General features: G+C 36.8%; 1 protein-coding gene across 4 annotated transcripts in view; it reads right to left on the minus strand.

Moving 5' to 3' along the window:
- Positions 1-232: 232 nt before the first annotated feature.
- The window catches only part of Marcal1 (SWI/SNF-related matrix-associated actin-dependent regulator of chromatin subfamily A-like protein 1), a 98,520-nt gene continuing 85,785 nt past the window's right edge, over positions 233-12,967 (minus strand). For all 4 annotated transcript variants that reach the window (XM_045727837.2, XM_045727838.2, XM_045727839.2 and 1 more), the window contains exons 8-14: positions 12,285-12,451; positions 11,293-11,457; positions 9,883-10,044; positions 8,297-8,404; positions 5,087-5,261; positions 3,035-3,223; positions 233-588 (exon numbers count right to left, since the gene is read on the minus strand). In XM_045727837.2, the coding sequence (XP_045583793.2) occupies positions 475-588; positions 3,035-3,223; positions 5,087-5,261; positions 8,297-8,404; positions 9,883-10,044; positions 11,293-11,457; positions 12,285-12,451 (1,080 nt within the window). In that variant the 3' untranslated portion in view covers positions 233-474. The remainder of the gene's footprint in view (positions 589-3,034; positions 3,224-5,086; positions 5,262-8,296; positions 8,405-9,882; positions 10,045-11,292; positions 11,458-12,284; positions 12,452-12,967) is intronic.

The raw sequence follows: 12,967 nt of genomic DNA on the forward strand, positions 1-12,967 counted from the left end.
TTTTGGATATTTCATTTCTTATAACAATTGTTAAAACTTTCAATGGTTACATAAGGCACATATAAGCTGGAAATATTATATTTCTATGTATATGCTTATATATATATATATATATATATATATATATATATATATATATATATATATATATATATATATATATATATATTTATATATATATTTATATATATATATATATATATATATTTATATATATATATATATATATATATATATATATATATATTGCCTTATATATATACCTATAAGGCACAGTGGTTCAGAATGGTGACAGTAGTGTAAAGTAGTTTAAAAGGATGGATGTCAGGCAACTCAGTGGTTCATACAGGCGAGAAGTTGCAGCCACACTTGTTTCAGTAAATCATTATTTATATTATTCCAATGGTTCTGGTTATATACAAGGAGGGAGGGGAGGGGGGGGCACCTATAGTATTTTATTCACAACTTGAGTAATCACAAGGTCTTCTGCTTTTTTGTGGAGAAGGTGGGCTCATCAGTGGAATCTTCGATACATTCATCATCTTCTAACTGATCAAAATAGTTCAAGATGCTCTCTTGCTCATTTCCCTGAAAGAAAAAAGATGTAGTACTAAAGGTTACATGTTATAAAACTAACAATCCACGTTGACCAGACCACACACTAGAAAGTGAAGGGACGACGACGTTTCGGTCCGTCCTGGACCATTCTCAAGTCGACTTGAGAATGGTCCAGGATGGACCGAAACAACGTCGTCCCTTCACCTTCTAGTGTGTGGTCTGGTCAACTTACTTTAGCCACGTTATTGTGACTCATTGCCTGCTAACAATCCATACTACCATATTTACTCCGATACCAAAGACCTAGAATAAACGAAAGGCAAGATTCCAGGGTACAGAGGTACATAATAATTTACACGTGGAAAATATTAGAGGGGCTGGTCCCAAACCTGCACACAGAAATAACATCACATGAGACCAGAAGACATGGCAGGATGTGCAGAATACCCCCGTTGAAAAACAGAGGTGCAACTGGTACTCTGAGAGAGAACTCTATCAACATCAGAGGTCCGAGACTGTTCAACACGCTTCCACTACACATAAGGGGCATAACTGGCCGACCCCTCACAGTGTTCAAGAGAGAACTGGATAAGCACCTCCAAAGGATACCTGATCAACCAGGCTGTGACTCGTACGTCAGGCTGCGAGCAGCCGCGTCCAACAGCCTGGTTGATCAGTCCGGCAACCAGGAGGCCTGGTCGACGACCGGGCCGCGGGGACGCTAAGCCCCGGAAGCACCTCAAGGTAACCTCAAGGTAGGGTAACATTTGATACAATGTTCCAAAGAACTTTTGTCTAGCAAAAGCCTTATACTGTACTGAAAAAATGGCCATCTTCATTTCTGAGTTTTGGACAAAATCACGAGTTGCTGTCATGGATGTGAGACATGTGACCCTGACTGGGATTTTTCACCTATCCTGACCAAAGTGGCTATATTTCCAACTATAAATGCGAGCATCCAAATGCTAAAGCACGAATACACAATCTGTGAAATTTATACATCTAACGTTCCAAGTCCAGATATTGTACAGTATTATACATATTATATATTTAAACTGGTGTATGTAGTATCAGATCCGTTCCAAGCTGCAACAATACACATCATTACCACCACCACAACAGGGTGGAATGTATCAACTACACCTATTGCATTTAAAATCATACACAAAAGGGAGGCATCTTCACCCCCAAGAGTTCTAAATATTGAATATTAAATCTTATACACAATTTTAAAGTTAAAGGAGAAAACAACTGATTTTAGTGCTCAGTGTATGAATGGATTTTACAATGTCTGCACCAACCATTCAAGCATTTAAAAAGGTTTGAACTACTGTAATACTTTTGATAAGGCTTCCTACAAAGCTCAAAGTGAATACTAGGATACCTCCCATGTAATTCAAGACCTCCTTGGGATCTCTGTTGAATCCTCAACTTCCACTGTCCTCAATTAATACTACCATACCCAGGAAGACAATATTCCAAGATCATATGTGAAGGAATACCCAAATCCTAGGTGTGTACCCTAATAATGTACAAAATTGCATTTATACCTGTACAATGCTGCTTTGCTGCATTTAGTTTGCAATATTTAGTGATATAATTTATGGACAGAAACAATGTTTCAATGGATAAAACAAGCCATTTAGGCAAGGTCTTTGCCTGCCAACCACTCAAGGACAGTCGGAAAAAATATGACACGACTCAAATCGAGGAACCATGGGGCAGGCATTGGTGGGTGGCTGGTTTGATAAGGCATGCAGCCTGCTATCATAAACAATAGCCAAATGCTTGTTAATCTAGTTGCTAAACCCACCTGTTTATGAATGAAAAACACATTTTACACACAACTCAGCTGATGATTTAATTTTCTCGAACAGTACTGTACTTCGCTCACATTCTCTGTTTTGAGTCACCTCTAAGTGCTTCACCAATATTCTACAGATACAAATATTGTATAGTAATTGCCAACAGAGCCTTAACACCTAACATAATCTGGTCCTAACCCTATGCCAAAATCTAAAATATATAATAATTTTAATTTATATTTGAGAAAATAAAAATTTTGAATAACGAATAAATTTATTTAATAAATTTGAACAGTATAAGAGCAATTTGATGCACAATGAAATCACATTAACATCATGTATCAGTGAGAAAATGAGCAGGATCCATGAGAAGGATTCGAACCTGCACACTTGGTACTTACTCCCAGGGCCCCACATCGTGTGTGGTCTAGACCGTGTGCTTGGGAGCATACAGGTTCGAAACCTCCTCATGGCTCCTACTGATTTTCTCAGCAATTTGATGTCAAATCATTCAAAGCTGCACAAATTCTGTGAAATCCAAAGCAAGAGATGTTAAACAGGACTAGTTATCCACTCAGTGGTACTGCAGGTAAAATGCCAAATACAGTATTGTTTGTTTTCTATATAATGATTGACCTTGTATAGATAACAAATCAGAATAAGCAATTTACCTTCTGGAATGTTGAATCTGCAGTGGAAAAGTTGTCTTTAGTAAGGCCAGCCATTCCAAGCACGTCCAATTTAGACTGAATCAAATTCCAGATGTAGTCGTCAGCTGTTCCTCGAGCCACCAGATACTGCACCATCACACAGTCTTGCTGACCTATTCTGTGAGCTCGGTCCTCAGCTTGCACAAGAACCTGGAAAGAATGCAGGATTAAATTTTGTATTTTTTGCATTTATGAACTCAATCTTGACTTTTTGTAACTATAATTTAATAATTTTACAGCTACTGTACCTGTATTCTAAAGTATATTGTTTGTTACTGTAACATGTCCATTGTTTGAGGACAAATGACACTACATTTGTTTTGTTTTGCTTTGATGAATAAATATTAAAGGCAGTATAGGGTTACTGTACAAATACCCAATTACTGTAGTTCAAAAATGAGAGCTATGCTCACCGTGTCTTGTCTTCTCTATAATTTTTGGCTTGTAATGTTTAGAAGATCTATATGTTTTTGTATCCACTACCCACACATTTATTTTATTCCAACTGTTTACCTTTTTGTTCATAAAAGAGAATGTGTGTACACTTTTTGGCACTGTTTTCTTTATTTTATTCTATGGTCTTTTGTTCTTGAAGTTGCAAGTTAAACAAAAATTCCTGATAAATTCTGTCAATTCCTTTCTTAATTTTGCACGCAAGTACTCGAATCACCTTTTTTTTTTCTTTTTTTTCTTTTTTCTGGGTACTTGTTTTGCTATATATAACACCTTCAACCTTTCCTCGTAGCTCTTGTGGTTTGGGCTGAAAATTTATTTATTACAACAGCACATCTTTACACCTTTACTAATTACCGGTAATCATCATGCGTTTTGAGACGTGAATACTGCACAAATGCTTCTAATTTATTCTAATTTAGGTCCCACGAATGTTGTGGACAATTAATTCTGGCAGTTCTCCATCCATGAATACAATTTTGAAATTGGTCAAAGAAGCATAGTCCCCTCTTATAATGGTCCTTGATACAGTTCTCTGGTGATAGTTTATCATCAGTGTTACCTCTCGAGCTCTTTACTTGCACGAGTTCTCCAGCCACTTGCACTGGAATTTGCTTCATGCAGGTCACCATTTTATCCCCGATGGTCAAAGTCTTTTGTGTCTCAACCTTTGTACCCTTGAAATTAATTCAGGTCATACTTTAGATAAAAAAAACATGGATTTCACTATCAACTGAAAGGACATGATTTTTGTCTTTACTCTTGATAGTGGGTGAACAGAGATATTCATATCCTCCTCCTGCCCATGCATGCACACATACAAGCATATTTATACACACACAACATTATACAGTGTACTGTATATAAATAATATTAGATTTTAAGGAACATAGGCTAGTTTAGAAGCTGACAGTCATAAAACTGATACTGTACAAAAATACAATGAATATATAATGGTTTTACTGTGCAGTGTCAAGAATTCATAAGAACTGAAATGGTGATTGCAAGAACCCCAAAAAGGTGGAACGTGTGTATTTTTTCAGTCACAGTGACAAAACAAATACTATATGCAACGACAAACTTGTATACTCAGATGCACACAAATGTGCTCTTCATACAATTACAGTACTGAAATTCACTGATTATTTGTCACATACACTAGCTTTCTTGTTCATTATCTTTTCTCCCATTCAATTTCTTGTCTCTGCCCTATCATGCTTGTCTTTTCTATGCAGATAATAAGCACAATAACATGGCTGAAGACAAATACAGGAACCCAACCAACACATGGAATGAAAGGGATATGACAACATTTTGGTTTATCCTGGGCACTTGTCAAGTTGTGTGAAGGTTTTGGCCCATCTTGAATCTTTCACGTCATAACATTTTGCATTTTGGTCTGTCCTGGACCCTTATCAAGTCGTGACAAGGAATTGCGAAGGGCCTAGAAACGGCTGAAACATAATTACTTTCATTTAATTGTGTGTGTGTGTGTGTGTGTGTGGATTGGGTTATTTATCTATCCTGTTTAATACATTTGCTTTCCCTCTTTTTACTTACCCCTGGATTCCAAAATAATTCCGCAAAGACAACAATCTGAGCCGCAGTAAGCGTAATTCCAGTATTAGCAGCTGTAATGGACAGAACTGCAACTTTGATATCATCATTTGTTTGAAATTTTGTAACTAAGTTTTGCCTCAATTCTGCATTAGTCTTGCCATCGATCCTGATATACCTGCCAAGTAAAATTTGAATAGGTCAGACTATCACAAATACATAAAATACTTCATACATTGTGAAAGGATATGTATGTAGAGAAGCACCAAGAGGAGAGAAGATCTTAACAGTAGGTGACGTGTCACCTGTTAAGGCTTCATCAACTTTAATAGACAAACACAGGGGCTAGTGGATACAAAAGGGAAACATGTGGCAAAAGTGAAATTAGATAGGATGAGGTCAGTGATAGGGGCAAGAGATTACGTATTTTATATTTGTGAAATAATACGGGAGAGTAATGTTAAATTTTCCTTCATTCTCTTTGATGGTGTTGTAGTGCTTGATGGCTGCAGATCCCTACACTGTCTCTTAATGTTTTCTTCTTTGCTGGCATCCCTGAAGTTAATTGTGTGTTGCTCCTGGTTCCTGTGTGTAACACGGTTGGCGTATTTGTGTTTGTAAATCTTATCATCTAATTTTTGGGATGTTTTTCCTGTGTGTGCTTTTTCACCACTGTTTTGGTGGTACAGTATAGTTACCTGGAGCATACCTGGAGAGGGTTCTGAGAGTTGTTCTACTCCCCAAGCCCGGCCTGAGGCATGGTGATGTCACTAATTATACTGCTGGTGAGCGTTTTGACTGTACAGTAGTGGAAGTCTTGTGCACCATACCTTTTTATCAGTATTACTACAGGTTTTAGTTAAATACCCAACATCATTCATTAGGCCATGCAGAGAGATCAACATTAACACTAAAATAACAGGACCAAAATGACGATTTATTCTCCCGACAGGACAAATTAAAAAACAGCAACCAATACCTGCAATAAAGCCAATACAGTTCAGGATTGCACAAGGGTCTCCTAGTACCGTTGGCTTCATTCTCGATTCCCAATCGAGGATCCTGGGTTTGATTCCCGGGTAGGACAGAAATAGTTGGGCATGTTTCCTTTCACTTAGTGCTTAAGTTCACAAAGCAGGAAATGGGTATTCAGCAGTTAGGCAACTGTTGTGGGGTTGCATCTTTTGAAAAGTCAGTAGTTCAACTTAGGAGGGACCTCAAAGTACACTGTTGGTTGGGGCTTCCTCTCCTTGACAATGGGAATTAAACAATCAAAATCCCAAACAGTAGCAGAATTAGCAACAAAATGTCACATCAGATATGAATACTATACCCTGTAATATTTGTGACAAAGTGTACATAGATGAACCATCCAGAAACTTAAATGCAAGAATTTACAATCACAAGAATGCCTGCTGCATTAATAATACCAATAATGCTTGTCATACATACTGTATATTGTATACCTGGAGAAACACCTCATTGAGCATCAATGATGCTAAGCAAATCAACAAAGAACAAAGCAAGATTAGAAGACTGTGTATTGGATTTGTAGCCATCAAGCACTTCAATACTATCCAACAGTGAAGGAAAGTTCAACATGGCAACCCTCCTTTCTAAATTAACCACTACACTGCGCCAAACAACAAATAATATTTTGAAAATTGTTCGTTTTTATTTTTAATTAGGCTATATTTTAATGTTTTTTAATGTTTTCGTCACTCTTTGTGATTTAAAATGAAAATAGTTGAGTTTGGAAACATTTTGACATTAACTTTACCCGAACATTTATAAAAACTAAACAAAAATGTCCTTAACAATTGCACTATGAAGTTTTTTGCCGAAAACAGGTGCGCAGTGCAGGGTATATATACTATACCTTGTCTATATGTACATATATATATGTACTATGTCTATATGTACATATATATATGTACCTTGTCTATATGTACTATATGTACATATATATATGTACTATGTATAGTATATGTACTATACCTTGTCACTTTATAAAAAATCCATTATAATGCATAATCTCTTACTGTCTTCACAGACCACATTCTTTCTCCTAGAAATTGAAATAAGTTTATTGAGGTATAAACATACACAAAGGGATGAGGCAGCTCAAGTTACTTTCACCCTGTTCAGCACAACGTGTTCATATATCTATATACACAAACACACATCACAAACAAGCAAACAATTTTGCACCTTTGTAAGGCCAAGTCTTGTGTATTTCTCGTAGATTTGAGCAAAATGTTTACTCTGTCTTCGGGGTTTCTCTACTGTACATCGCTTGCCAGCATTTTGTGTGCTTCAGTACTAAGGATGTGCTTCTTTAATTATAGTTTACATTTCAAAGTAAATTATATGTCTAATGGAACATGGAATAATTTTTTGCTTCATGACACAAGTATGAAGATGGATACAGTAGTGTTGTTACAGCACTAATTGTAAGAGAATAGATGTTTTGTAATGAATTTGTAATGGTAATGAATAAATGCTGAACTATTCTAGCTTATGGCCAGAATGAACTACATGGCTAGCTAGCCCGTTATTGCTCACCATTTCCCATCCATGAAATGGCAACACATTTTACAACAGAACAGACCATTAGATCATCTAAATTCAAGATAAATAGGAGGGAGTTGCAATTAGGTTCATTGCTACAAAGGTGTGTGTGTGTGGGGTCACAAATTGGGAAATTGGTATGAATTGGTCAATTATTTCAGAAAGAATAATAATATACATTAATTGCAAAGAGAAAGTTGTTTGAAAAATTAGTCAACCTCTAAAGTTAAGTTTGTTAAGTTCCTGGGAAGGATACATTTAATTTACAAGAAATTCAGAAAACTTTAAAATAAAGAAATAAATGTAGGGTAAAATGAAAAGTGAGAAAGTTCATGACAAAAATCTTGATAGAATAATACTTTTTAGTATAAAGTAAGTTTGGCAATGATGTGTAGAAGTGGTATAAATCAAATGAGATGTCAAAGATAAAGAAAACGGGGAATACTGTACTGTAGTGTCTCCGAATGAGGTGAACACTAAGGAGAAGCTAAAGGTAAACTAAGGGGTGTATATGTATAGTTATAACACAGGTTGAACTATGTAAATGGGCTGAAGTCATGTGAAGGTTTACCCCTTCAAGTAGAATGAGAAATCATTTTGTTCATAAATAGAGTGACTAAATGTTAAATTTGTTATACTAACTTGCAGTTGACACTGTCACAAGTATTACACAGCTTGTCCATCATAACTTTGTGATGGGCAAACACTAGGAACTTCTTGTCCGACTCCAACAGCTCCTTGACGTAATCACTGTAAAAAAAATAAAAAAATAAATAAAAGATAATAATTTCACAAAGGTCATCTTTCCTTTAATAATCAAATACACTTTCAATTATATTGTATTGCAAGAACTTTGCTTACCATTCCCTTTAATTTTATGCAACTAGGTACACATACTAATGGATCAGGTTGATGTAATATAGACAAGCTCATGTCTTGCTGCTCTCATGTTGCAACCCGTTCTCGCAAATTTAATAAGTCAATATTGACTTATTAAATATGTGCATAGGTTACATACTTAACATAATAGATACCCTTAAAAATATTCATAGAAAACACCGACCTTACCTAACCTTGTTAGTATCTTAAGATAAGCATCTTATAGCTTCGTAATTACAATTATTACCTAACCTATACCTATAATAGGTTAAGTAATAATTGTAATTACGAAGCAATAAGATGCTTATCTTAAGATACTAACAAGGTTAGGTAAGGTCGGTGTTTTCTATGAATCTTTTTAAGGGTATCTATTATGTTTAGTATATCACCTATGCACGTAGTTAATAAGTCAATATTGACTTTACGAATTTGCGAGAACGGGTTGCATATTGGCATCTTGAGTAAGACATCTCACTCTTGCCAGCACTCTACTACCTTGAACAGTGTTGTTATAGTCATGTCAGTCTAAAGGCTTCTTCTGATATGTACTTACTTCATTGTATTGTTAGAATGATGTTGTTGTCTTAGATTCAGCTACTCGGAACACAACGTTCCTAGCAGCACGGGCTATGGTGAGCCCATAGTGAACTAACCTGGCACAGGAGTGGGGCTGTGTCCTACTGTCAGAAAATTATCTATTATCTAAACAAAAATCAATTGCAAACTGGATGAGGCTAGTCGTGATACCAGATAGATATATATTTAGATATATGCTAAGCGTCAAATATATTTACTACATATAGTAAAATATATATTTTTTTTTCTAGCTATAGAACTGGCCACACAGTTCATCTTTGGCTTAGAACAACTGCAATCAAGATGCATGCCTTAATTGAATAACAAATTTATAACGTTTCATGACATCACAGCTCGACCCATCCTCTTAACTGAATGCACTACATTTTTTATGCAACTGACTCCAGCATAAAAATTGTGGTGGTTTAGGGAAATTAAAAGCCCCGTAATATTGATGCTTTTTAGGAACGAATAAGTATCGGTTCCAGTAATGTTAGGTGGGGAAGGGAACTATCAGGAGAAAGCACCAAGCCGTTACGGCTATATCTCACGGGAAAGGAATAAGGATTTGGGATGGGAGAGGGAAAAAGGAATGGTGCCCAACCACTTGGACGGTCGGTGGATTGAACGCCGACCTGCATGATGCGAGACCGTCGCTCTACCGTCCAGCCCAGGTGGGTAGCCTGGGGTTTGATGCTTTCAGTCAGGCTAATCCACAGATTTGTTTTATGGAGGGGAAATTGAGCCAACAGACTGCACAATTATCTACCCACCTCACGGCTTTTAGCTTAGCTTGAGCTGTTTCTATAAAGAACTGGAGAAGGGCACCATGTCGCTCTGCTCCATTAAGAGTTTTCAGGCCAAGTTGCTTTGCTGCAGCTTGCATGGCTTTGGTGCCAGTTAGAACAGATGCTGGATCTAAGATGACTGTCATTCTGAAAGGGATAACCCAAATTACTTACACATTTTAAATAAATTATAATTTGACATGTGAAACAATATTCCCCTTGTTGATCTAACATGCACTTGGAACTTTTACAAAAAGAAAATTATATATATACTATTGTAATATGTACATTTATTTATGTATTCACTTGGATGTTCGGGGAATTGAATTTGAGCCTGTACAATACAATGTCATTGCAACTGCTAAAGATTTAAACCCTCTCTGGATCATCTCAAGCAACAAGTTGATAATTTCATAACATGCAACAAGTACTGCCTTTTACCTTAACTCATCAGAATATATATATATACCATGGACAAATGTGGCGAAATGCCAGACAATAAAGGTATGGGGAAAGTAAAAAATTTAATATTTTGAATGAAAAATGTATATACATGAAATATTGTAGGGATAAGAAAATCAAGCATTAGATGTAATGAAATGTACTTTTCTGGTGGAACCGCAGTAACTCCACGAGCTTAGTGCTGATACATGTACCATCAAGCCTTCAATAAACCCTTGATCTATATGTTTAACATTTCTCTAACCCTGTCCATGGAGGACAGAAGAAAATGTATATATGCTGGTTAGCATTGTAAATGTGTGGCCACGTCTGTGGTAGAAAATAATAATAATAAAAAAAAAAAAAAAAAAAAAAGCCTTAGCCCAGCACATCAGGCCTCTTGGGTCCCATCCACCACTTGTCAGAAGCCAGGACCAGCATGACCTAGCAGGGACATTTGAAAGGATTCTAACTGTGCTTTTTCAGAATTTTAGCTTGCTATTACTGAGCAGGATCCTATCCATGGAACCAATAGGATCTTGCCTTATGAAGCAGCAAAGTGTGACTGCATAGAAATATATAACTAAAATTCACCACTCAAAACACAGCAACATAATTTAGTACTATTCTATGTGCATACTGTAGAAGGAAATAGCATTAATGCCAAACTATATGCTATGCCTTATACAGAGGCAGAGGCAATTGAATGATGACCTTGCTTCTTGTAGGTCATCATTCAATCCCCAATGATCCAAGCTGTTGGGGATAGTCCCTTCACTGCATCCCCCTATTCCAGCTCCTATCCTGTCCTTGTATCCCTTCCATATGCTATATACTATATAGTCATACTGCTTTCTCCTCAATTTCCTTTCCTTTCCTAAAATACATACCTCATAAATATCCTTTTAAAGCAGTCTTTATTAAACATGCAATTACGGAAAACTTGAACATTACCTTTGTTTAGCAGGTAGTTGGTCGAGCACCTCCGACTTGAGTCTGCGGATCATGAGTTTGGCCTGCAAGATAATCTGTAGTTCTTCCATGTTGCTGAAACCCGAGAAGTCCCATCCCCATGCGGTATGATTCCCAGCACAGTAACGAATACCATACTCCTGGAAACTGATATCACATCATTCTCAACAAGTGTCCATTGAGCAACTCAATGTATGAGAAAATTTATACTCGATCTCAGAAAGAACAAACGCTTCTGTTGTATATTTGAACTGATAATAGTTTATTTATTCACTCACTGCCATATGGTTTGATTGCATCAGGTTGATTGAGATAAGGTTTCCCAGGACACCTATACTCATAAATCTCATGAAGCAAAGATTATGAATTATGGTGTGAGAATAGCTTGAGCTACCTCATCCCTTTGTGTGTATTTTACCTCAATAAACTTATTTCAATTTCAAGATTATGAAGTACTCTATATTTTTGTATTGTAATGTAATTATAATTATGTGACCACTGGGAGGTACTACCTGTTGGGAAGGGGAGGAAGAGGAATGAAAATGAGAGGGAGAGAGTGATACAGAGAAAGACCCAGTGTCCGGGGTAACCCAAGATTCACGTCTTGACCTATGAACCAAGATATGCACCAAGATTGTGATCCAGAGCACAAGCTATACAATGTAAACACCATTAACACGATCTGCTTTGTCTTTGAGCAGGATACACTACTGTATTAATGATGAGTAATTAAATATTTTATTCTGTTAAATTTTTTAAATTTTGCCCCGAGGGGCGAGTTTATTGGGCAGCGCCACTCATCTTGTGAGTGGACATACCGCCATAGCAGCATGTACAACACTCCCCCAATAGGAAGAAAACCCGCTGTTGTTTTCAATAAACTATTTAATTAGAAGTCTGCATACCAATAAAACCCACTCAATCGCTAATAATCTACCATCAATAATCTATAATCAATCATAAAACTATTTCACCTGGGAAAAAGCTTTGGGTTTATTCCATTAATCTGTGTGAAGAGTTCCGAGGGTCTCGAGAGGGCCGGTGTTCCACTCAGCAGCAAAACGCGTTTAGCTTTCTTCATGATGGGTGCAGCAGCCTTGTATCTCGCTGTCTTAAAACTCTTCAGCATATGTGATTCATCCTGTGAAAATATTAAACAATATGAGCTATACAAAAAATACACCATAATACTGTACAGTGAAATAATTATGCCCTCGAGTTCTAACTTTTAGGTCCGTAAGTACATAAATAGCACTTTAGGATAACCAATTTTTTATATGATAACTAAGATAAATGTTGAAAAGTAAGTTGATCTAAGTCATAAGAGGAAAGTATCTGAAAATATGCACTGGCCAAAATAGAACAAGTTATGCCAGACACCAGTGAGACTACTCACCAGGATCAAAGGGCCCTTGCAAAACCCTCATGATCCCCATTATGAAGTGGTGTACAGCCTCCATCCCCAGGTGGGACAGAATGGTTGGGCATGTTCCCTTCACTTTATGCCTCTATTCACCTGGCAGCAAATAGGTTCCTGGGAGTTAGGCAACTATTGCAGGTTGCCTAACTCCAGGAAAAAGGTCACTAGTTTGCTTCAGGGGACCTCAATAAGTCAAAGTAGAGGCTTTCTGTCTCTGACAACAGGAATTATGATCAA

The sequence above is a fragment of the Procambarus clarkii genome, chromosome 80 (genome assembly GCF_040958095.1).
Source record: "Procambarus clarkii isolate CNS0578487 chromosome 80, FALCON_Pclarkii_2.0, whole genome shotgun sequence".
NCBI lineage: Eukaryota > Metazoa > Arthropoda > Malacostraca > Decapoda > Cambaridae > Procambarus > Procambarus clarkii.